The sequence below is a fragment of the Callospermophilus lateralis genome, chromosome 1 (genome assembly GCF_048772815.1).
Source record: "Callospermophilus lateralis isolate mCalLat2 chromosome 1, mCalLat2.hap1, whole genome shotgun sequence".
NCBI lineage: Eukaryota > Metazoa > Chordata > Mammalia > Rodentia > Sciuridae > Callospermophilus > Callospermophilus lateralis.
Genome location: NC_135305.1, coordinates 145,352,458 through 145,379,030, shown reverse-complemented (window position 1 = coordinate 145,379,030; position 26,573 = coordinate 145,352,458). Strand labels below are relative to the sequence as shown.

The window sequence follows — 26,573 nt, the reverse complement described above, 5'->3', positions numbered from 1 at the left end:
ACAGCAAAGGCCGACCCAGCTTCCCAGTGGCACCCATATTAGGACGCCTTCTGAGAGCCCACCTCAAGTTGTCCACAGGGGTGGTTTTCAGTGTCCCTCATAGAACCCCCTCAACAGGGCATGTCCCAGGGATGATGGATTCTCTACTCCATCCAGCAAGACATGATGAAATAGTGTGTGGTCTATGAGTAAGTAAATGAAATTTCATAAAGCTTCAAGACTTGAATTTTGCTTTAAATAAGTGAAACTTACAAGTTCAAATATTTGGGTTCAGTTTCTAATGGGGGGAGGGAGCACCCACATGGTGAAGGACGACTCTGCTTCCTCGCCCAGGACTTGGGTTTCAGTCCCACACCACAGGGCCGGGCTCCCCTCCCCTCCCCTCCCCTCCCACCGCAGCGACCACAGGTGTGCAGCAGGACGCAGGTGCTCTGCCCGCTCTGCTGGACACTGCCTGGTGCAGTGGCTCTGTTGTGCTGGACATCCCTGAAAAGACCCAGAAATCACATGGAAAGAGAAGCAGAATAGGACTTTTATTTTACATAGACCCACAAATGCTTGCACAAGGAGGTGTCCACTTCTAGAACTTACGCATCTTCTTCAGCACAGACGGGAAAGCCAATGGCATGCTTAACTTGTTGGAGACTCTGGGTGGAGCCCTAAAGACAATGCACACTCCAGAGGGACAGGTGAGCGGTGTCCCATGAGGATGCTGGGTAGCAGCTGGAGGGTCCAGGTCCAGGCGGACACCAGGGGTGGGGCAGCTGCAGAGGTCAGCCAGCTGAGCCGCAGGAAGCAGCAAAGGAGGATGTGCCAGGTGTGGTCGGAGGCACAAGCCCCTACCACAGTCAGATGACTTGAACTTGATCACCACAGACCAAAAGCTGTTCCCATTGTTTTAAGGCTAAGCTACTACAACATAATAAAACCCTCCTCTTCACCAATCCCAGGGCCACTGTTTTACTCGGATGGTTCAGAAATACTGACTTTTGCCCTGGGTGCTGGCATCAGAAAGATCAGGTCTTTGTAGAGAGTATCTGATAGCAGAACTTGGACCAGCCAACAGTGTTATTCACCATGGAATGTTTTACAGACGTGTTCAAAATCCCTGGGAAGCAGCAACGAAAAACTATAGGTGCCAAGTCAGAGGAAAAGGGAGGCAGAGCCCAAGGCACAGGGCCCATCAGACGCGCCTCGAGCTCTCGCTCACACAAACGCTCACCAAACAACTCACACATGGCTTTTCCATTCCTCTAGAAAACATCAGGACTCACATTCACCTGAACTTTCTAAAAAAGTTTAGCCCCAGTGACAGGCTGGCGTTTAAAACTCACACAGTATAAAATATTTACGAAACGTTTTGTAAGCTCCCTGTCCCAGCACTTAATAAAATGCAAATGGCCTAATAGAAAAGTTCCCCACACAACAGTTCACAAAGCGCCTACCGGAAGTGACTTTCAGGCTCGTTATGATTGCTTTAAAGTTCTACTTCAAAGTCACTGCTGGATACAAAAGAAAGGCACAGGAAGGTGAGGTGTAAACCCCGTGAGATACACACAAAGTCAATCGCCTTAGGAACACGCCTGTCAAAGGCTGCCCACGTTGACACCTTTGGTATAGAACAGCAACGGTCCCTTAGGAAGCACACAGACCCATCGTCCCTGCCACACACCTCTCCTGTCACTACTCTACCTGTCTCAACCAGCCATCCGTCAGTCACAGTTCACTGCTGTCCCTGTGCAGGCACAGAGAGCTGGGAGGTAGGTGACTGATAAAGTCCGTCCCACACAAGCACCTGCCACAGCCAGGCTCCAACCTGGGCCACCGAGGGCCACATGCACACATCCCCACCCACAGTCACACACATTCCTTCAACAAACGTGAACACAAAAGGGACCCAAAGGTATCTGTACCTCCTCACCTGTTCACCGACGGCCACTGTATTCTGCATAGAAATCAGAAAGACATAAGGGGCTCTCCAGGGGACGGCTGTTCATCACAAGGAAGCCACCCAAGACAGGCAAGCTCCCTTGAGGCGGGTGTGAGGGGTCCCCGCCTGATGCCAAGCCGGCAAGGCAGCTGGGGCCACACTTAATTTGTCACCACAGGGGAAGACAAGCTCAGCTCCACAGGGAAGAGGCCGAGAGGAGTGGGCCCTTGGAGCGGCACCTTGTGAGCTACACCTGGTGACCTTCTTGGAATGGAGTGGGTCAAGGACAGCAACCGGGAGGGGCAGGAGTCAGAGAGGGAGCCAGGAGGGAAGCTCAAGGCAGCTAGAGGCGTCCCCTGAAGGCCTAGGCTATGGGACAGTTGGGAGCTAGGAGTCCCTAGGTCCCAGCTGCACTGCTCTAAGCTGTACCTGTCAGTAAGTGCCAAGCACACAGCCCTGTCACACAAGGCACTTCCGCAGAGCCGCGGAGCGCCTGCTCAGTGCCTAGGAGCCAGGAGGCAGGCTGCGCAGGGTAGAGGGTCACCAGCAGGCAGTGCAGGGACCACCGAGGAACTGTCACGTGAACCTTTAGGGAGTGTCAGTCACCCAAGGAGCCCTAATAGGTAGTCAACACCCACAACAATAAATACTGCGACAAAGTTCTCAACACTCCACTCATTCAGACGTTTCTTCTGAGGCCGGGAACCCGGCTCGCAGACTCGGCTCCCTGCGAACGCAGAGCCTCCGGCGGTTGGTTCAAAGGGGCACGAACGCCTGGGTCCAAGCCACCCAGGCGCCTGGTCAAGAAACAGCAAAATAACCACGTGGCTTGCTACAGAAGGACCTCAGGCCCCAGGGGTGGAGGGGCCTGAAGCCTGACGGGGTCTGAGTGTGGCGGGGCGGGGAGGCGGGAACGGGAGGGTGGCTCGGCCGCCTGGTCACTGGTGGAGGTGGGCCCTGTCGTCTGGCCGCTTGATGTGGATCCGCCGTACACGCTCGATCCTTTCCCGCTCCCGGTCCTCGTCCTCATCTGGGTGATGAGAGCGGCCAGCAGCCCCACCGGTGGCCTCCAGGAGTGCATTGTCAGGTCCCCGGCCATCCTGGGCCTCGTACAGCAAAATATTCAGGGTCTCCTCATAAATCCGAGCTTCAGGGAACTCAACCTGTATCCCCACAAAACACAGGGCGGCAGGTTAGCATGACCCCCAGCCCTGAGCTGGCTCCCACCTGTACTTCTGAGCAGGCCACCAGCACCCCACAGGCCCGGGGTGACAGTGAAGGCTGCCACTGTCAAGGCAGCTGTTGTTTTCAGTAGACGACACTTGCACACAGTGCTACGTTCACCAGACACCAAGGGGACACGGTGGACAGGCCTCCCACCCCCCATTTCCCTCTGAGGCCAGGCTTCGTTTTACCCTGACACCCACGCGTGTGAACATATGTGGACCTCCTCACGCTCACACAAAGGTGGCCACCCTGCAGATCCCCATGTACCACCCTGACCCAGGCCTGGCTTGGAGATTCTGCCACCTCAGGGATTAGGACGAAGCGATCAGGCAGGGGTCACTGATGGGCATTGAGGTCGTCCCCAAGAGGTTGACACTAACACTGTGGCCTGAACCCATGTCCACCTCGACTTAGAGCAGGCTGTGAAGCAACTGTTTCTGAACAAGCACCAGCTGGGGACCCGGGAAACACACAGGATCGTCTGATTGCCAAGGGGTTGTGTTGAGTGTTCCAAGAGGAGGAGGGCGCACGGCTCGTCCCAGATATGTGACTCACAACCAAGACTCGGCTTTTAAAAAGCAGGATTCTGAGGTTCTGTGGAGATGAGTGAGCTACCCCACCCTGTTTTCACTGAAGCAATTAAGCCAGGAGGGGATGCACAGCAGCTCAGCAGGACTCGGAGAGGTCAGCGGGGCACAGATGGGTGGGGGTGGGGGGCAGGTGGTACTGGAGGTAAACCCAAAGCAGAAGCATGTTTACCATCCCCAGCCAGCACTGATGCAACCTGAAACCATCACTGGGACAGAGAAAACTCCAGAAGGTCACTCGTGGCCAGAGGGGTGAATACAGTGTATATTGGGACATGGGGACAGGGAACTTCCCTGGTATTCTGCCCTCTATTTTCTCATACCCTAGCCCCAGCCAACCTGTGGTGGCAACCATACACAGCAGGGGTCAAGACTCAGAGAGGCCTTTCCCTGTGGCAACAGGAGGCGAACCCAGGCCCTCACACTCGCTGGGCAAGCCTTCTTCCGTGAGCCACACCCTGACCAAGGACCTTCCCTTCTGAGGAGAAATGCCGTCATCTGAGCAGCTTGGGGAGAACCCCTGCCAATTTTTCCCCCAGTCTTCACACTGGGTGGCCTCAGATACAGGCTCAGCCACAGGAAGTGGGGAGCAGAGCGAGGTAGTTGAGGCCCTGGCCCTCTGGCCAGACAAGTGGAAGGGAAAAGCCAGGGAAGCTGACATTGCTCAGGCAGTTGGGAGGAAGGGAGCCTGAGGAAGTGTTCTCTAAGGCTGCACAGGATGCCTGGAGTCACCCCGGCCGCAGGACCTGCCCCCCACAGCACCATCAGATGGGAAGACCGGACAAGGCAACGGGCACTGCCCACACAGCCTGGCCACAGGACGAGCACAAGGATGGACAGACCTGAAGCTCCTGAAAACTGAGCTATCACTGAAACCACAAGTCCCGGAAGGCTGGCTGGAACCTGCAGCCTGAGCCCAGCTGGGTCAACTACTGCCAAAGCAAAAAGACCAACGTTCTCTCTGGAAAATGAACAAGACCGGGGGCCAGGCAGCATGACGTCCAAAATGTCCAGGACACAATTAAAATGACCCAGCAACAAAGAACTAGGAAAACCTGAGCTCCTGGAGAAAGGTCACCAACAGGTGCCAGTGCCAGGGTGACACAAGGTGCTGGAATCTATTACCTGACAAAAACCTGGAAACAGCCATTGTAAAAGTGGTCCAGAGAGTAAGAGCAATGCTCTTCCAGCAGAGGGCAGCACCAGGCCCCAGCAAGGGACGGGGTAGAAAGAGCCAAATGACAACTAGAACTGAGAACTACAGTGACTAAAGCCAACACTGGGGGACCCTCAGCTCACTGGAAGGGCTCCACGACAGGAGAGGCCAGCAGAAGTAATCCAGTCTGAAGGACAGAAAGACAGACCAATGGAGAGTTAAATTCTGTGCTCAGTTATTATCTGGTCTTCAATGAATCAGAATGAAAAACCAAACGGACAACACAGGCACCAAACACCTTCAAACAACTTCAGCAAGCCACGCCCTTTCCCATCGACGACAGGACAGCTGCGTGATGAACTGAAGAGCCAGAGAGCACGTGGAGTGCTGTGCCAAGAAGGACATTACTAAAACACCACCACAACAGCACACCTGCACAGTGACTTGACCAACAAAACATGTCAGCCTCCTAGAAGTTCGGCTAGGTGAAGGAGTGGCCTATTCTACGAGGGCCACCCTAACCTGACTCCCTGGAAAGTCGGTCACAGGTTCCCCTGGGGTACAGTGACCCTAAGGAATGGGCTACACAGCAAAAGGAGCCAAGGCGAGAGGCCCTGGGCCTGGCCCCAACCCCGGCTTTGCCACTGAGAGGCTTCCTAACCACAAGCTCAGGGCAGCTCAGAGCAGCCCACTCTACAAAGAGCTGGACCAAACCACTCATCTCCAGATCCCTCTGCCCCTAGTTAAGCTCTAAGAGGAGAAGACTCAATATCTTCCACTTAATACGTGCATATCCTGTGATGCTCGCAGAGGCAAACCAGACATATAACAACCAGACCATGAGAACGTGGAGGTCCAGCTATGGGAGGAACTCACCCCCTAAAGAGAGTCCACAAGACAAACAGGGCAGGACTGACGTGGCCTGCAGCTATGTCAAGGGGAGCAGGTAGGTCTGCCATCTCTGAGGGAAAACCACCTCTGTGTGGCTCCCTTGAAGACAGTTTCTTTCAGGATACATCCTGAACCTTTATGAATGCAGCAGGTTGACAAGTCAATCCTGTGTAGGGAAGGCTCAGCCACAGGGGGAGCAAGGGCAGCCACTGCAGCCGGGTGACAGGCGATGGAGATCACTGGACCTGTCTAATTCTGTGAGTGAATTAAATGTTCACCAAATTATCAATGAAACAAGGCTCAGATTTCTACTGTGATTTTTTCCTGTGATTTTCTTTCATTTGCATTTTGCTTGAGGCCAGCTCCAAAATCCCACAGAACTACTGCTTTTTGAAGCTGTGGGAGCAACAGCGAGCTGAATGTGAGGCCATCGGGCGGTATGTGGGTGACGAGAGGCAAGGCAGACCTACTGACCGCATGGGTCAGCAGAGTTCCCACAGATGGGTTGAGAGAGAAATGAAAGAGTAGAGTGTATTTACAAGCAAAAAGAAAAAGCAAGCCTACTCTCACAGCCCGAGGGGGGGGGGGCAAGCAGAAGACCTAGAGTCAAGCTCAGTGACCAGCGGTGCAGAAAGAGGTCTAGCGGCACTCGCTGTGCACTCTGCTCTACGGATTGGCTTGGCAGAAGCCAAGGAAGAGGCCAGGTCCACCTGGGAGAGGAGGATACAAAGATGGATCTACAGTCCAGCTCAGTCGGAGCCACGTGTGGCCCAGGCGGGAAGTAAGGAATGCCATGCAGGCCCTGTGCAGGCGGAGGGCAGCTCTCGGTCAGCAGACAGGAGGACACACAGATGGTCATGACCAAAGAGCTGAGGACCAGGTCTTGACAGCAGCACTGTTCTCTGGTGAGCCAGACCTGATGGGGTCATGCTGGTGGGTGTTGCATGGAAGTGGCGGTGGGATGGCACAGATAGTGTCAGAAGGGTCGCCAACATCAGAGAAGACGCCGACAGCCCGGTACAGAGGTACGGGGCTAAATCTGACCACATGTATGCATGGCAAGGGACTGGGGTGTAGCATGACTGTGTCCATTTGCTTGTTTCTCCCAGACCTACATTTACATCTTTCCAAGGCCCCAAGGTAGTGCTCATTTCCACAGCCATAGACAGGAAGGCGTTTAAAAGCTTTCCTCCTTTATTTTGTTTGAGTGGAAGAAGTGCTCCACACCCGTGTTTCAGAGCAGCCACTCAGGACTGTCCTCTCTTGGACTGTCCTCTTACCTTGGTCTGCTTCTTCTCGGTGGCATAGACGATGGAGGTGCAGCACACTTCAGCAATCTTGCGGCCCTGACCATAAAAAGACCAGCAGCAGATTTCGTCCCCAATGACATCCTTGATGAACAGGACCCTTCCGTTAAAGCGCAGAGAAAGCTTATCGAACAGCTCAATGTTTTTCAACATATTGTCATCTGAATTGCTGCAAAAGAGAATCCAGTAAGTGACCAGGAGCTGGTAAAAACTGCCACTATTTGCTGAGCACTTCAACACACCGGATCCTATTTGGTCACTGTCTCCCTTATCTCATTTCAACTAACAACAATCCCATGGGAAAGCACTATAGTACACATTGCTCAAAGAAGGAAAAGAAAGAGCAATTAGGTAATTGTCACCGGGCACGGTGGTGCATGACTGTAATCTCAGCAGCTCGGGAAGCTGAGGCTGGAGGATCGTGAGTTCAAAGCCAGCCTCAGCATAATCGAGGCACTAAGCAACTCAGTGAGACCCCGTCTTTAAATACAATACAAAACAGGGTTGGGGATGTGGCTCAGTGGTTGAGTGACCCGAGTTCAATCCCAGGTACCAAAAAAAAAAAAAAAAAAAGACCAATTAGGTATTTGTCCAAGGCCAAAACTAATAAATGACAGAGCTAGGCCTCAAAAAAATAGCTCTGGTCCCCAAACCCATGCTCCTGACCAGTGGCACACATGCCTACCCTGCACAACCAGATACAGAATGCTGCAGATGTGGGGCCCCTGACCATAGGCACCAGTGGGGGACAGCACCACACTGACACCCAGAAGGGGCAGAATGGAACTGCCCAAAGCAGACTTTTGATCCTAAGTCACTTCCTGGGCCTTGAATAACCTCATGAAATTCCCCCTCTATCCATCAAATTCCTGTGTTAGAGCCACATATTCCCGAGAGAGCCAAAAGGCATTCTAAAAACCCACACATACTGTTGGTGGGAGTGTAAAGGGTGCAGCAACTTTGGAAAAGAGTTTATTTAGCAGGTCCTTGATGACTAAGCTCAGTTACCATGTGACCTGGCAAGTCCACTCCTGAGTATTTATGCAAGAGAAATGAAAACACAAAACACTTACACATGAACGTTCAAAGCAGCATCACACTCGGCAGCCAGAAAGCAGAAATGACCCAAGTGCCCATCAACCCATGAGTGGACAAAATGTGGTCTACTCACACTATGCAATTACTCGGCCACAAAAAGAAATGACACAGTGATTCACTTTACAGCATGGGTTCACCTTGAGGACATTATGCCAAGGGAAATAAACCATTCACAAAAGACAATATACTGCCTAATCCTATTCAGATGAAATGTCCCGAACAGGCAAATCCACAGGCAGAAGGTAGATTCATGGTTACTAAGGCTCTGGGGGGGGGGGGGGGGAGACTGAGGAAAAATGATGAGTGACTACTAAGGAGTAGAAGGTTTTTTCTAGGGTGATGAAGATGTCCTAAAACTAGACAGTGCTGAAGGCTGCAGGACTGTGGAGAAGTTGAAAACCCACTGAACTGTGTACACTTTAAAAAGTGAACCTTATGGCACATGGAAACTGGATCTCACAGTCGTAACTACTGTCCACCTCTCTACCCCGTTCCAGAGACGCAGGGGTGAGCCTCATCTGCAGGGACCCCGAGGGGTTGGCCTGGCTGGTGTGTTTTCTAGTGAATGCCAGTGTCTTTGCTGGCGGCCACCTTACCTGGTGTACGAGTATTTGTTGTTACTTCTGTTGTAGAGCAGCTTCACGGAGGGCTGTGGGTTGTTGGAAAAAGGAAGAAGTCAGTTATGTGGCCTTCTGGGGCAAGGAGCTACAGACTTCCCCAAGGCCAGGACCCTGCCGTGAGGCAAAGAGGTGTCAAGCACAGGTTGCTGGCTGGAGGGGACTGTGTGGCCCAGCAGCGGGGCGACACGAGATGAGTTGCAGCTTCCCGCTCTGGAGCCACACGAGGCCGCGCTCAGGCAGTTTCACACGGTTTGATCTCGGAACTTAGGCAGAAGAATCCCCATGGTTTTGGGTGGCTAACGAAAGCCCAGGAGAGTGCATCCAACATACCTTATTTGACGTCGCTATGAGTTTTTGTTCTTCCTTGGATGAAGTGATGACAGGAACCTTGCAGAAAGGCTCGTAAGTTTCTTTGTTCTGCCGAAACAAAACATGCCTTCAGCCTAGGAGGCCTGCCGGGCACTGGATTTTTTAAGCTGATGCCAGGCAAAGATAGGCTTGGGCGAGGGAGCTGGGGCAGGCGCAGCGGGAGGAGGGGAAGACTCTCCCCACCAGGGAACTAGGGACGGGGAAGACAAGGAGTCATTTTCCGGACAGTCTTGGGCCATGGCTGTTCCAGTCTTAGGTGCTGAGTGAATGCTAACGACAATTTGACACACTTTCTCCACCCAGATGACACTCAAAACCAAACAGGCAGGTGAAACATGGGTAATCAAAAGCTCCTACGATCCCACTCTAATGACTTCAGAGGACAAGAGAAGAGGAAAGGAATGACAGGCGCCAGGGCAGCAGACGAGAGACGTCAAAACTCAGAGTCTGGAAGCAGATCTCAGGTGAGTGGTGACCACGGAGATGCAGAAAGTGACACTCAAACTGGCAGACAGGAAAGAAGCCCAGAGAGTCCTTGGAGAAGAGCTCTGAACGCTGCAGGGAGTGGAGCAAGGGCAGAGGATTGCTGGAACGTCACAGAAGCACCAGGGAGATGCCAAGATCTGCATCCTTTCCCTCTCCCCTAACAGAAAAAAGGGCCCCCCTTTTTTTTCCTTTCTCTACTGGGGATTGAACTCAGGGCCACTCAACCACTGGGCTGAATCCCCAGCCCTGTTCTGTATTTTATTTAGAGACAGGGTCTCACTGAGTTGCTTAGGGCCTCACTTTTGCAGAGGCTAACTTTGAACTTGTGATCCTCCTGCCTCAGCCTCCCGAGCACTAGGATAACAGATTCGTGCCACCATTCTCAGCAAGGAAGGCCCATTTTTTTCCTGGAGTGTTTTGCGTAAGAGGGGACAGGACTGTTACTATTCTAAAAGTGGGTATTATGATTTGGATATGAGGTGTTCCCCAAAATCTCACATGTGAGACAATGCAAGAAGGTTGGAAGGAGAAAAGACTGGGCTATAGCCTTAACCCAATCAATGAATTGATTCCCGCTGGGATTTACTGAGTGGTAACTGAGGCAGGTGGGTGTGGCTGGAGGAGGTGGCTCCTGGGGGCATGGCTGTGGGGGATATATTTTGTAGCATCCAGAGAGTCGAGTCTCTCTGTGCTTCCTGATCATCATGTGAGCTGCTTCCCTGTGCCACACTCTTCCACCATAGTGTTCAGCCCTGAAGAATGGAGCCTGCTGTCTCTATGTTGACACCTCTGAAACCACGAGCCACCAAATACACTTTTCCTCTTCCACAATTTTGACGGTTAGGTCCTTTAGTCACAGCAGTGAGAAAGCTAACACAGTGGGGACAGGTGAGCAGCTGCATGCTAGGTGTGGAGAGTCCCAGCCTCTTCCCTCAGACTCCGGGAGGCAGCCAGTAAGCGCGCCCCACCACACAGCAGGGGAGTGGAGGACTTCTCCAGGGAGCATCGCCATACGCGCCCTCCAAAGGCACCCCGAGTCTGACATCTGTAAACCCGCTGAAAAAGTGAACCTATCATCCAGCCAACGACAACAAAGGCTGCCCCTCCTTCCCAGAATCTTACTCTTCAGCTTCAGTGGAAGCCAAGAGCGTCAGAGTACGCGTGGGAGCCTCTCCAACGTGAGAACCCGACATAAAAGGTGACAAAGCAGGGGAAGAAGTCCGAAGACAAGGGAGCGGAAGGAAACTTCACCCAGCATCATCAGCAAGACAGAGCAGATGCAGCAGCCTCGGGAACAAGTCAGCAGGCTGTGGAAACTGGCTTTCAAAGAACAAGAAAAGGCTCCCGGGAACAGAGCAGCAGAAATGAAAACTTCAAGAGGGCTTGAAAAGATAGAAGTAAAAAAAAAAAAAAAAAAATTAAAAACGGCCAAGAAAGAACAAAAAGATAAAGTGAGAGCTATTGGAGGAAAGAGAGAGAGGAGGGCAGCCCTGAGGGTTGAGCCTCAGCCTAATGGAAAGAACCCCAGAGGGCTGCGTCCACGTCAAAGAGAAACAGGCCCCGGGATGTGTCTGAACGTCCAATATGAGCAACTGGGAAACCAAGCCAGTAGATCAGCTGTGGCTGAACTGTTAACCATGTGTACACTGCACAAGGTAAACTCTGAATACTGGTTCAAACAAAACGATTATAAACTATTCTGGGAGAAGGCTTGGTGGGGGGGGGGTAGGGTGGTGTGTGAGCTAAATTCACGTTTTTTATAGTAATGCCCGCAGCTAACCCAGAAAACTGCAAAGCCCATACACAGCAGTGCAAGCAAGTGATGTGGAAATAAGAAAGAAAACAAAAAAGGGCTGGGCTGGGGCTCAAGTGGTAGTGCGCTCACCTGGCATGCATGAGGCACTGGGTTCGATTCTGAGCACCACATAAAAATAAATTAAAGATGTTGTGTCCAACTACAACTAAAAAAATATTAAAAAAAAAAAAGAAAGAAAACAAAAAACTGCTGATAGAGGCGGTCTTGGGGGTGAGGGGTGGTGTCTTCCATAGCGATCGTGCAGTCCCATCTGACCTCCTCCACAAGACATGTGCTTCACTTTAACAAACCTAACAATGAAGTGTCAATGATGCAAATGCTGCAACATTGGTTAGATTCATTGGATTGCCACTCTAAGCCAAGGACAGTGCCTCCAGGAGCCTGGCATTAGGGTGCTGCTCCAGTAGTGGGCCACACACAGCCATGTGGCATGGGGGAAACATAAACAAGAGCCTTGCCCCCCAACACACACACATGGGCCTCTGACAGCCCAAAGCGACGCTTCTGACTCTCTGCCGTGGCAGACTGTGCTTGAAACAAAAGGCTACCGGCCATGTCTAGAAGCATTTGTTTTGTAGCATTTGACTCCAGCTAGACTTGACCCCAATGGCCCTGCCCCAGGCCAGCCAAGGAGAGAGAGGCGTCCGTCTGTAAAGACTTTGCTGGGCTCCCAACAATGGTAACTGTAGCCAGAACAAGTTCCAAGTGGATCCAGAAAATGGTCCAGTTTAACACCCTGAGGGGTCTATCACTACTGAGGGGTTACATGTGCACATGAGACGACCCAACACCACGGGGACTGAGACAGGGAGTAGCTGGGTGGCCTGGGCAATGCAGGAAGGCCTCTCTGACTGCAGGGGAGAGGCCCAGGGTGAACGCCCACATGTCTCACTGAGGGAGGAACAGCCCCCATTTTGAGGAAGGGAAATGAAGAAGGCAGGTATGTCTGGTGCCCCCATGCGGGAAGGGGGTGCCTACTTGCAGGGCCGCCTGGCACTCCTCCACCAGGCCCTGGACCAGGTAGTACTTGGCTTCTGCTAGCAGCTCCTCGATCTCCCGGCGGCTCTCGGGCAAGGGGACGGCCCCGTCTCGAAGGTAGTTGAGTATTGTACCAAAGTGCTTCCCACACCGGTCAATGAGGATCCAGCCTGCGGGGGGAGGGGGTGGTTATGTGGCACTGTTCCCACGGGAGGTACGGAGCAGAACTAGGTGTCTCCTGGCTCCCTCCACCTCCTGAGAGCAGCAGCAGAGCGCTGCAGCCACAGCTGCCCCCTGCACACAGCACTGATGTGGCCTGTGGGGCCCAAGCCCAGATTCCTGCGGTCCTCTGCCCCCGGATCAAATGGGACTAAATGACCATCCACTGACAGGAGGAAGGCTCCTGGGGATGGTGCCAGTCAGACTCTGCAGCAGTAGAGTCATTACCAGGAGAACACAGACTCGTCTCCAGACTGTGACGTGACCTCAGGCTCCTGAGGGTGACCCAAACACTCTCCAGACCACAGGAAATCCTATCTACAACTCCTGAAACAGCACTTACTGGCCAGGGACAGCAGTGAGACATAAATGGTGAACTCAGGAGATGGCCATCAAGCAGCCCGACACTCAGGGGACGGAACCTGCTTTAACTAGAGAGAAGCGTGCCACTCCCACCTGCTGACCGGAACCAGGCACAGTGAAAGTTCTTGAGGGGCTGGGGCCAGGGAGACCACCCCGCTGTTTCCCACCATTCTCTTTAATTTTGTCACTAGCTGCTGCTTTTCCACTAGAGAGCCTGAGGGGGTTCAAGATCCCTCCCCTGCAGTGCCACGCTCCTGGGTGGGACATCTGGAGGAGGAGCTAGGACTGAGCCTGGGAAGACGGCGATGGAGAAAGACCATCTCGAGAGACAATGACGAGTATAAAAAGAAGCCAGTTGTGAAGCCTCAGCCGTGCCAACCAGCGGGATGACGTGAGGCAAGGGGCTTCACCAACTCTGCCCCACCTCACGGGGACAAAATGCCAGCACCGAGGGGCTAGGAGGCCTAATCAGAATCAGGCCTCTGATTCCCCCATTTCCTTCCCTTCTGCTCCCAGTTTGGGGAAAGGGGATGACACGTGCACTCCTGCCCCACCCCCCGCCCCCGTTCCCTTACTTGAGTCCTCCTCAAATCCCTGGGCCCTGGATATTAGAGGCAGAGGGCAGCACAAGTGGAGAGCAGCGAATCTGCCTTTTTCACACGCCAAGGCACAGCCTGTCCACCTCACTGTACCCATCCCCCACAGCCAGCCCCTGCCTAGCCCCTCTCACCTTAGTGCACTCTTTTTTTTTTTTTTTTTTTGCAATAATCGGGAGTTTGGTAACTAGACTACTTCCATATTCCTCTCCTGAAACTTATGACACTACTCAGTTCACTGGCCCTGGGCTTCTGCGAAAGGGCTGCCCTCCTCCCTCCCAGGTATTCCACCTGGTCTGCCACCCGCCATGGTGTCCCGAGTGCAGCAGGAGGGAGAGTGCCAGCTGGAGGGAACACCAGAAGACACAGCCTGGAGCCACCCGGGTGCTGAGAAAGGAAGAGGCCTTTGCTGGCAATGGTCGCTCACCCTGCCCCGACTGTGACCTCCACATGTCCCTCCACCCCCACCCCCGCTTCTTTCCACATCTGAGGCAACGAAATATGGACTTAATATCTTCCTGATTCAGCTGCCCACAGGGGCCTGCAAGCTGCAGAAATGAGTGCAGCAGCTGGAGCGCGGCCCCGCCCCCACCCAGGGGTGTTCTCACCCCTGGCCAAGGGTGGCCGGCAGGAATAAGGGCCAGGGCTGCCTGCACCCTGCTGTTCCAAGAAAGGCCAGAAACCAGGTTCTTCTGTGAATCTCCTTTATAAAGTAACTTACAAAGAAAAAGTCACCAATTGAGCAAGCACCACAGGACAAACACGATGCAGGTCCAGGCTGAACTAGGCCCGCGGGCTACCAGCTTGGGACCTGTTACCCAGGATCAGATATTTTTTTCCAAAAATCTGGCGAGGTGTGGAAAGATGGTATTATCTTCCCGACTGATCTTTTGGGGGAGGTTCACTCCCTGTGTTTCCACAGAGAGAGTCCCAGGGTGTCAGTGACACACTTAAACGGGGAGGTCAGAACCAGAACCATCAGGACAAGTCGGGAACTGGCAGAACCTTGGGCTAAAGAGAAACAGCAGCCAGTTCAACTCAGCTGTCAGGAAGAGACCGTCCACATTCCGCCTCTGAAGCGTGGGCCACTCGGCTGCCAGACAAGAGCGAGGGCCCCAAAATCAATTATCCAACTGACAGCCCAGAGTTTCCATAAATGAAGAGGCCGACCGTGACACTGGGCTCCAGCTCAAGAATGTCGTCAGGAAATGCTTGTGGCGAAGGAATCATACTTTGGACAAATAAGGGCACAGGACTCAGGCGCTCTCTCCGTGAGGCTTCAGTCAGCACTCTGACTGGCTTTCAAGCAGGAATCCGTCCTTTTCTGAGGCTGTGCTCAGAAAATCAAACGGACATCGAGCAGCTCCTGCCCGTGGGGCCTGTCCTGGTGCCACGGAGCCGCTGGCTCCTAAGGAGGTCTCTGGGTCCAGGCCAGAGGGCAGGATGGCTGGGCCCTGGGACATGGTGCAGCACTGCACGGTGGCTAGGAGCCCTTGCCTGTGCTGGAACCCAGCTCTGCCCTCACCTGCCAGGTGGCATCAGCATTTCACTCAGGCTCTGTCCAGTAGTTCCTCCTCTTTTTTTTTTTTTAAATATATATATTTTTTTCATTTCTAGATAGACACAATACCTTTATTTTATTTTGTTTATTTTTCTGTGGTGCCGAGGATTGAACCCGGTGCCTCCCACACGCTAGGCAAGTGCTCTACCACTGAGCCACAGCCTTAGCCCAGCAGCAGTGTATCCCAAAGGGTCAGCACAAGGACAGGGCGCTAGATGCATAGAGCGCACATGGCGTGTCTGTTGGTAGACTAAAATTTGCTCTAGGTCTTTGACAATGAGACCTTCACACGTCTTGTCATTGTCATTAAAGAACAGGGCAGCGGCAGCATCTGGAGGGGGCAAGTTCCAGAACCCAGGAGGGAGTGTGTGTGGCACCCAGAGTGCCAGGGCAGAAGGCTGCTCTGGGGCCAGGGGTGCTGGGGTCGGCTCCCGGCTCCCACCCCTACAGCTCGCCTCACACTCCGTTCCCTGGGAGATCTCGTCCCTGGTTTTTCTTTCTTCCTCTGGGGACAGTTCAGAGAGCTCTCCTCGCCATATGGAAACACTTCTACATTTGTGTGGCTCCCAGGCTTGCTCGGTCTTACAAGTTACCTGAGCTGCTGCTTCCAAATTCAGATTCCAGGAACCCGCCTCGTCCTTGAACACCGATCTTGGGGGCAGGGCCTCCAAACTTGGCTCTGCTGACATTTGGGACTGGATAACTGATATGGGGGAGAGGGACTGACCTGGGATTCTAGCAGCACTCCCACTCCCAGCTGTGACAACCAAAAATATCCCCAGACACTGCCAATGTCCCATGGGTCGATAGAGAAGTCACCTATGTCTATGTACCACTGAGGTGGTGTAGCTGGGGCTCAGTGATGGAGCCCTGGGTTTGACCCCCAGTACTGGAAGAAACAAAAACGACAAAACAAAACAACAACAAGAAATTTGACTGTAAAAAGCAAGGACAATGTTGAGGTCTCAAAAGGCTATTTTAATTAAAAAAGCAATGACAGGTCAAGTCAGGTTGGGAGAGAAGCAACACAGAAGCACAAAGAAACGGGATCCAGAGTGTGTACTTCTGCAAAATAATATGAAAAACGTGCAAAGAGACATGGGCAGCTCAAAGATAAACCCAAACCACCAACAACTATAAAAAGATACTTGATGCACTAGAAATTAGGAAATGGGAAACCCCAAAACCGGTTATCATATCAAAACCACCAGCTTGACCCAGGTTAAAAGGTTGCCAGTGCCCAGTGCTGGCGAAAATCCAGCCACTGTGAGGAGGGCAAGCTGACGCGCCACCTGAGAGGGCACTGGCGATACCTCATAAAGTTGAAGATGCTGGTCCCAATTTGCCCTCTGGGAATACACTTTGGGGCAGAACTCCCCGGAGTGGGTGAGCTCTTAACACTGCAATTCCTGAAGCACCTCACCTACCAAGGGGAAGACAGGATCCTCTGCACGCGCCACGATGTGGCAAAGGCTGAGAAACGTGTGCAAGGGAGAATGTTCTGGAGCACTAACATTTTTCATGGTGGACGCTGAAAGCAATGCACACAGCCACTAACAGCATGTGGCTCTGTCGCCTTCCCCAAGTTTCTAGAATGGAAACTCCACCACAGGAAAATGATCAAACTCCATGGTTCCAAGTCACAAGCATAATGTTGAATAAGCAAAAGCAAAGAAAGACACACACAGTACACCGTTTATACAATGTTTTAAAGCACACCAGCAGGATGTTGTATAGGGACAAACAGCTATAGTAAAATCCCTAGAAAGATCCACACCTGTGGTCCCCAACCCTAGCACAGTAGTGTCATCTGGAGAGCTCCTCAAGGTCTCAATGCCCCAGCTACACCTGGCTCTCTGGGCCAGGACCCAGGTATCAGTGTTGAAGTCCTTGGATGACAAGGTTAAGATCCATCAGTGACCCTTAAGAGCTCATGTCTGGCAGGGGAGACAGGTGAACAGACCAGTGGGGACAGGGCCCATGAGAACAGGTGGCACTTTCTACCTGTTGCGTAGTTTCCTAGGGCTCTTCTTCAATCTAGCTCATGCACTCCCTAATTCCAAGAGCGCTAGGCAAGACCCAAACCATGTGGTGGGAGGAGTGCCACACCAAGGCGCAGGGACCTCAGGCGACTGCAGGCAGTGCCAACACGAAATCTAATTCTTACTAGGAAAGGCACCACAAATTCACAGGACCTGGTGAGATTGACAAGAGCTCAGGTAAAAATCACAGCACTGCGGGGTAAAGCCTGCTGTCTGCCACAGTGGCCTCTCAGAAAAGCCACCCCTATAAGCAACTGGAGCACACCACTCCTGAAGGCCAAGGTGGGCCATCCCCTCCTACTCTGCTTCTCTTCAGAGGGTTCTTCCCTCTTCTCTCTACACCCTCACCCCAGGGAGGACTAAGGTCATCAATAATGTCAATAATGATACCCGTTAATCAGTTTTTTTCAATTTATCTGGCACTGCATTTTTTTTTCTAGTACTGAGGATTAAAACCAGAGTCCAGTGCATGCTAAGCAGATGCTGTACCACTGAGCTACACCGAAGACCCCCCGTCCCCCTTCTTTGAGACAGGTTCTCATTTAAGTTGTTGAGGCTGGCCTCGAACTTCTCATCCTCCTGCTTCAGCCTCCTGAGTAGCTGGGATTACAGGTGTGGGCCACCATACCCAGCCTCAAGCGTCTTCTAACATCCCCACTCAATCCCCGTAGCCCTGCAAAGCATCATCCCCAGCATTGCAAAATGAGGAGAGAGACTAAAAGAAAAGGCCACTTGTCCCATGTCACAATTCCAATAAATGGCAAATAGTCAAAATGAGCACAAAATGCCTGACACTTGGAAATAACTCCATCAATGTCAGCTGTGATTGTTACCATGTGGCAGAGCCAGGACTCTGACCCAGGTCTAACTCCCACATCCACGTTCTTCCGTTCAGGAATTACCTGTACATGGGTCAAAGCTCCAACAGGCAGATGGCTAGAGAGCAAAGGGGGATGGAGGCTACCCCACACACCCAGATGGAGCCCAGGGTCTCACCTGAAATAGCCACTCTCTCAGGCATCCTTTAGAGATGTCCGGCAACATGATACCGCACTGCTCTGGACCTTCAAAGCCCCTGTTCTTTCCTAGGCAACTGAGTCTAGCAGTAGAGCTTGTTAATCGGGTGCACTTGACATTGTTGTCTGTGGCAAACTTCACTACAGCTGACGGCTGCCCCCAGGCCAGGGTGAAGCTGTAAGATGCAGGAAGTGTATTCCATTGTGCCCAAGAGGGCTTCCCACACAACAAGCAGGCCACCGGTCAGGTGTGCAGGGTTTTCTCTGGGGGCTACAGGATTGCTCTGCCTGATGGGGATGATGGCTGAGGACCAAATATTCCACCTGACAGCTCAGGCCCTCACAGGGCCCCTGAAGGGCTTTAGCACAAAACCAGCCCGTGACCCATAAGGCTGCCACACACTCCAGTGGTTTGACTGGGGACCCAGGCCCGTGTCAAACCACAGGCAGCAGACGTCATGAGAGTGAGCCCTGGCAAGGGGGGGGGGGGATTTGCCTTTCCAGCCTCATAGCCTTTTTTTTTTTTTTTTTTTTTTAAGTTGTAGTGGGACACAACACCTTTACTGCACTTCTTTATTTTTATGTGGTGCTGAGGATCGAACCTGGGTCCTGCCCGTACAAGGTAAGCACCGCTGAGCCCAGCCCCAGCCCGCCCACAGCTTTTGAAAAAGTATTTTTACTTGCGATGCCAATTCCCCCCTTGGAAAGGCAGCCTCGATTTCCAAATCACTCAAAGGGTCACAATGAGGATTAAGTCAAATAACACCCATAAAATGCCATGCCAAGAGCTTTTTCTTGATAAGAGGGACTCATTATGACGTATGTGACCGGTGTGTCAGACATGACACTGCTTCTCCTGAGGTGCTGGACTTTGCAGGCAGCACTGGGCGAGGCTGTTCCTCGGCAGCGTCTCTAGGAGCAGTCCTGCTGGTACTGTCATGCTCTGTGCAATTGAGGGATGGGGCAGGAGACTCCATCTCATTTGTAACATGGCCACAGACTGCCCAGGTGAGGGCTTTCTAGAAGAGCTTCCACTTGGCCTTCAAGCAGCTTGGCAGTTCTTCTTAAGCCCCGCCCAGGAGACTGGGCAGGGCCCAAGAAAAACCATAAGAATCCTGGGTTCTCAGATCCTCTGCTTCCTCCTGCTGCTTGGGGGTTATTGTCTAGATTTCCCAGGCAATGCAGGGTGTGCCAGCCCAGGGGAGCCGCCCACTCATAAAACACCAAGCCTTTTCCGGTGAGGTACAACAGTGGCCCTGGGGCTCTGATTTACCTGCTACTTGACCGGAAATCCAAGTTCACAGGGAAGCAGAGCCAGTGCCCCACCCCACTCCCGGTCTGGCCTTCTCCAAGGTACAGTGGGAAATACCTGACTAGCCAGCTGTCCCCACAAAGGTCAGACAGTGAGACGTGGCATACCAGGCTTAGGGTCTCGGTCTCACAGGTCCAAACTCTCCCACTCTCCCAGGCCCACATCCCTGGAAGTGGGGAGTGGGGAAAACTGGCACAGAAGGCCAGTCTCAGAAACATACGTAAAGCTTCGCTGTGGCCTGGCCTAGTCTAAAGCATTCTCAGGTCAAGGAATGAAGGACGGGGGTGTTTTGAAACTTCATATAACCTACCAACCAGGTAAGGACATACACCTGCTAGGTGCTTAGTTTCATTCAGGTGGAACACATTTAAAATTTTATTTTTTATTAACAGGACTTCCCATAAAAAAAGCAGCACATACACTGAACATCATGTTCCAGATCCTTCCTATGGGCCAACAGCCCCCACACCGAGGGCTGGGCATCGATAAGGAAAAAGGCATCAGAAGGCTCAGCCGCTTGGTGAGGATCGCTGAATACTAATGGAGGGGCCAGGGCTCAAATCCAGGTCTGTGAGTTTTTGTCAGGACAAATGCGTTTGTCCTAGGAGGATGGGGGTCCAGAGAAAGTACTTATGCCTCTTCCAGGGATGACTGTCACTCTGAAGTCACAGGACAGGAAGAGAACCATCGAAGACAGCTTTGCAAAGAAACAAGCCAGGCCTGGCCCGGGGAGAGGTTTTCTCAAAGGCACGCAGCAAAGCAACAACCAGATGGAGACTCTAGGAGTCCCTGCCCAGGTGACTCCTATTCATCAGGTCTCAGCTCCAATATCACTTCCTAGGGAAGTCTTGCCTTGACCACTCCCCACAAACTAGACGGGTCTCCCTGGGACTCTCAGGGCTCCCTACACACTCTGAAAATGCTAAACACAGCTGCAAGTCACACTTGTGTGTGCAACTGCCCATTTAATATTGGCCTTTTGAAGCAGACGAAGGTCCCCAACCAAACACATGCACGCACAACCAGAAGCAGCCAGCCGGTGGCTTACCTTCACTGTCGGTGAGCACCTCCATGCGCCCACTGAACATGGCTTTCAGCATGGTGTCCTGCTTGGTCAGGGTCTGCATGGTGGTGTAGTAGAGGGCTCCCCCGACATTCAGCTTCACGTACTTGGAGCTGGGACTCGTGCCCTTGAAGGAAGTGGTGCGGGTAGCAGCCGCTGGCACCGCTGAGCTCACCACACTTTCTCCTGACATCTCTTCCTGCCAGTGGAGAAGACACAGGTCACCCCATCACCCCTTTCAGCCCAGGGGCTAAACCTGGCCTCCAGGTGGGTTCTGCATGGTGCTTCCAAGGTTGGCAACTCAGAGCTCACTGCAAAAATCTGGATTTCTGACTTCTCTTAAAGTCAGAGGCCAACTGGGTCAGGAGGGCAACCACTGGTGGGAACTAGGGCACTGGCTGTCCTATGGAGAGGGGCACGCACCTCCCGGTCTGCACTAACCTGCACCCAGAGAGTCTCACGCACTGGCCTTGGCTGCTGACTCCACAGCTTGGGTCTGCCCTGACCCTGTGATACAGGGACTGCCTAATACCCATTCAAATAAACACCCTCGCTGTATCCCATACTGGCCCCCAACACTGCCTGGGTCTCTCTACCTGTCCTACTGCCACACACCAACAAGCAATTACAAGTGCATCTTGCAGTTAAATTACAGATGAAGGAAGCTCACAAGAAGTTGAGTGGGATCCCAATTCCCAGCCTAACACTTCTGGGGTAGAGGGAGTGTTTCTGAGCACTAAACCACAGAAACTCTTGGAAGCAGGTTTCTACGGAACGAGAGGCCTCCTGGACTAGTGCTGTCCTCAAAAGAAGAACTTGTGAGTCTTCTTGACAGCACTGCCAGCTCCTGTGCACACTCAGCCAAAGAAATGGACAGACAAATGTCTGAGCTAAGCAGGCCTGGGAAGAGAGACTGCAGCCCGTATGCAGGGACTCCAAGAAAACATTTTTTGAACAAATAGATAAAATTCTAGAGCTGGGTCTGATGTCCAATCTGGGGCCCAGCACTGAGAAAGAGAAAGCGGCCCTGACCTCCAGACGCTGGCCTGGCCCTCACAGGGAGGCTTCAGTGTTCCCACGGCACATGACCAGGTTCACAGCACTTCACTGTGAGGAGACCACTCTGTGACTGTGTTGCCACAAGACAAGAACAAAATGATTCCACACTCATGTTTGGAGACAACAACATGAACATCATCCACATCAAATGACCAAACATCCCCCATCCAGGCTAATGCAGGTAACTGCTGCGTCCTTACCAAGGACAGACCTGGCCCAGTTCTGTTCTCCCACCTCCAGGACAGGAGTCTCTGAGACCTAATCACAGAATTAGCCACTTGAAACACAGAGCAGGGTCCCACTTGCTCTTTGTGAGATGCTCTCCAGCTCTTCCTCAGTGCCACAAACACGCAAACCCAGATGCAAACCCAAACACAGCTGTGTGTGACCTCAGGTATGCTCCTGGTGAGTTCCGATTGGAGGGCACTGAGGCCACAGAACTTTTTTGAACTAAACTGAAAAAATGAACATTTTTATGTTCTTCATGCCTTCTATTTTTTCCAGGGAGATTCCACAGTAACATGTTTTTTATGTTTACGCTTAAAACAGAAATGCTGGGGGGTTTTTGTTTGTTTTTTTAAATGGGATAGGGGATGAAACAATGGCAACCTATAATAGCAGAGGCCATGACTGAGCTACAGCCACAGGCAACATGCCAACCAAGGTTGCCCAACTCTTCTGGCCAACCCTCCCCAACTCCAGCCGCACAAGAGGGGCCGGGGAACTTGCGTGAGGTTCCTGCAAGAGCAAAACAAAACAGCCTCCTGCAAGTAAGTGTTTTCTTAAACTGTTCCTGCTTCTTCAAGTGAAAACATACAAGAAGGGAAGTCTTCAAAGGTCAGGATGAGCTCACCTGGAGTCTCTGTGGCCTGATGCCAGACATAAAAACAGGCAACAAGGAAGCAATGACCTCTCCCTTCTAGCTTCCCTTTGAAATCGGTCCCCAGAGACCCTACACTAACAGTGATGGCCACCATATCCTCCAAAAAAATTCTGTCCACGTGATGACAGAAGTAGCTTATAGGAATAACGAGTTTCCCCAAATTTTGAAGACTTGGAGAGAAAAAGGCTTATGTGGCTTTGAGGAGTCTTTTTTTTTGGGGGGGGGTAGGGAAATTTGCCCCCAAATGGAAATACTTTTCTAGTATCCCCAAATATGTTCATGGAAAATGGTCTAACACGCTACAAGGCAGCTACCATGAAGAAAAAAAACAAAGTATACTTCGTACACTTTTTCTGGGTGCCCAGTACCTTCATAAAGGTAATTTGCATATAATGAAGTGTATTTTAAGCGTACAGCTGGATGACGTGTAATCAATTTGTACGTCTGTGCTGTCCTGGACCAGTCAAAACAGAATACTCCAGGGCTCTAGAAGGACCCTCCAAGCCCCCTCAGCAATTCATTTCTATCAGCTCGTGACTTTTTGAAATGTTAGTAGACAGCTGTGATTTTTTTTTTTTTTTCATTTTGTGGATTCAGATACCACTGTCCAGAGATAGTTGGTCCCTTCTCAAAGCCAGAAGGTGCATCAGTGATGAACAAGGGAAGGACATGGGCAAATCCTGGCTGGCCTGGAGCCCATCACCTGTGGTATACTTAGAGCTAAGGCCCACCCCTTCCTTAAATGTATAATATAGATCTCTGAAAAAAGGTGGAAGGCAATGTGTGGTTAAAGGTTAGGAGCCAGACCTGAGTTTCAGTCCCCAGCCAGGCCACGTGGTGGTGATGGGAACACAAGCAGATGCATGAATCCAGTTCTATCTACCAAACAGGGGCACCAGTCTCGCCTCCCTGCCACAGGAAAGACACAAAGCACTCAGCACAACCCGGCTCAGAGTCATCACACAAACAGGAAACACTTAAATCAGGATTATTTGGGAATGCTCACAAAGGCTCAAATTATCTTCTCTCCAGAGACCCTTTCTAGCTTTAATGACAGACTGAATTACTATAAGATAAAGGCAGACTTTAGGTTAATCAAGGAGAGATCTCATCAGTCAGCCCAATACCAGGAGAAATCTTGGAGAGAGGGCCTGGGCTGTTGTTCATATCCCTGAGCTCGAGTTTCAGTGAACTGGGGACACAAGCAGTGGACAATAAACCTCTCACAGCAACCCTCTCTACTGCCAGGTCTCCCCTTGCATCTCTACAGGGACCCTGCTGTTTTGCTCCTTTCAAAACTTTGATTTCATTATTAATGAGGTTGGGGACGTGGAATGGGAGAAAACAAAATGGTTACAAGGCAGAGAGGTAATTAATACTTGAGATATTGGTTTGGGACTCTATTCAATCAGAAGTTTATTCCAGTTAGATGGGTAAGTCTAGGCTTCTCTCCTTCCCATCTGCCCTGAATATACTGTTGCAGATTCTAAATAGTGGCTCTCTATCTAGTCACATATTAGAATCACCAAGGGAGTTTACAAATACTGATGTCTGGGTCCAACCTATGGTAATTAAAAAAATCCCCAAATGATTCTAAGGTGCAGCTAAGAATTGCAAGCCGCCATTTTAAGATGTTCTAGACCCTTAATTAGGCTATAATTAAGTCTTAGAGAAGCTCTCCAACTTCTGGCTCCATTGGCCTCTGTGAATTTATGACCCTCACTTAAAAACAAACCAAAGCACCCTAAATAAAAGCAAGGCCCCCTTCCCACTTCAGAGCTACAAGCAAGAAGTAACTGTATACATGCTTGAAAAAACTAAAAATCAGCTAAAGGGAAGAAAAATCATTGTCTTGAACGGAGACCCAAGCAAGTACAGTATGAAAAAAAAAAGTACCAAATTCCTGTATTACTATCTCATTCGTGTGTATAGGGAAACAAACCTGCATGGCAATCCCAGTCCTCCCAGTCCACTGCCTGCATGACGTTCAGATGAGCTATTTAACCCAAGTTTCTGTTTCTTAACTTGTAAAATGGAGTGTTAAAGCCATAATCTTCAAACCCCCGCCCCAGGGAATGAAAGTTAAAGCACTTGGCACCTAGTCCTTAGTTTCCCTCCTACCCTTCAAGCTTTAAGACGAGTTGTTCCTAACCCTGGCTAATAGAACCCATCTCCTGGGTGTACTTAATAAACACTGGTATCTGCCTGGGATAATCAGAATCTTTGAGAAGGGTAGAGGTGGCAGCTCTGTAACTAGAGTGTAAAAATTTCTTCAGGTCATTCAGATTTCAAACGATATCAAAAGTTCTTCAGGAGCTACCAGAGCTCGACCATTAAGTAAAGTGTTTAATCAGCTTGATCTAGGAATCAAGGGGGTTGTGAAGAAAAAAATATAAGTGTGGGGATCCTTACAGCAGGGAAATTTAAGAAACTTCATTTAGATTAGGCCTGACACTTATTCAAACCGAGGGCATTACTACAACTCAAGAAAGTCTGCTGTACCATTTCAACCAAACTAAGTTGAATCAGTCACATAACTGTGGCGTTATTTTGCATCCAAAACTTGCTTATAAGAAGTTACTGCCAATTCCAAGTGTCCCATGGAATGTGTTCCCATTTAGCACACAAACATGGACCATCTTTAGTTTAATGAGAGACTGTTCTCTCAACAGTCTAGTGAGGAAGATTTTACCATCAATGCCACGTTTTATGGGAGAAAACTATAATCAAAACCATAAGCCCTCTGACTCCAACTCACACACCCTTTTCATTTCAGAGCTCAAATCAGGAAATCATTACTCTAAATCCCTATAGTGTTTAAGAGAACAGATCAATGGGCTTTGGCCCTGGACCATCTTGATAGGGCTCGAAAATTTGGTCATTTTTAACAAGTTCCCAGGGAGTGATGCTGTGTTGGTCTGGGGACCAGTTTAAGAACCACTGGCTCAGATGGCCCTTATTTTGCACAAAATAGAGCACATCGAAAAGGAACACAGATTGACTCATTTTTCTTCAGGGAGTGATATTCCCTAAAGATGGCAATGTTCTAGGGAAGTGACAAACAAGGAAAAAGAGGATCTGAGCTGAACTTTGGTCACCCCCACCCAAGGACAAGGAACAGACCCTGAAGGATCCCAAGTAAACAGAAACCTTCCCCACAGGTGAGACAGCACTGTGAGACACACTCGGCTCCTGAGGTTGGCCACCTAGGGCCTCAAAGGAAATGACTGGATAGGTGCCCAAGTGCCAGTTGAGGCTCCACTGCATGGTGAAGGTACCTTGACCTCAGACTCTGGCATCCCTGCCTGGAATTCCAAGCAATGACCTGCACACCCGCCTGCCGGCTCCCTGTTGCCTGTGCCCTCAGACCAACCTGGGAGCCCCTTCTCCACTTCCTCCAAACCCAGCGACTCCAGCTACCACCTCAAAGACCCCCAAACTCTCTGCTCCAATGACTCCCACTTCACCCTCTCCGAACCCCACTACTGTGCTTCGCAATGCCCCAAGTTCCCATTTCCCACCCCAAATGTGTTTACAATGACACCTCTTTGTTCCCATAGTACTCTATTCCCGTGTTCAAACAGCACCCAGACACCAGCACCCCAGACGCCACCCTCCACTCAGCCACATACGCATCTACTCCCCAAGCCCAAGCAGCCTGTCCCGGATCCGCGACAGCCAGAGACCCCAGCCCCTGCCAACTCGCCACCAAGGCCCTTCCCCCATCCGGCCTTGCCCCCATCCCACCCCCCACGGCCGCTTCTCCTCTCACGGCCACATCACCCGCTCCCCGCGATCCCTTCCCCCTCGGCCGTTGTCCGGCTCCCTTGGCCGTCCAGAGACCCTACAGGATGGGCACCGCCCTCCTTACCATGAAAAGTCGGAGGACGACGGAGTCTCCAAATCCGGACTGAGAGAGGCAGGAAACACCCAGCTTACATGAGCCGGGGGCGGAGGCGGGGCTGGGCGGGAACTTCCGCTGTCCACCCCCCAC

General features: G+C 51.5%; 1 protein-coding gene across 1 annotated transcript; it reads right to left on the bottom strand.

Annotated features, from left to right (window-relative positions):
• Positions 1–514: 514 nt before the first annotated feature.
• Positions 515–26,529, bottom strand: Kctd10 (potassium channel tetramerization domain containing 10). The gene is made up of 7 exons (XM_077105225.1): positions 26,451–26,529; positions 20,623–20,836; positions 12,466–12,635; positions 9,147–9,233; positions 8,793–8,845; positions 7,072–7,267; positions 515–3,093 (listed from the first exon to the last, which is right to left on the bottom strand). The coding sequence occupies exons 1-7, from the start codon at positions 26,451–26,453 to the stop codon at positions 2,869–2,871; spliced, it is 948 nt and encodes a 315-aa protein (XP_076961340.1). The 5' UTR covers positions 26,454–26,529; the 3' UTR covers positions 515–2,868.
• Positions 26,530–26,573: the final 44 nt, after the last annotated feature.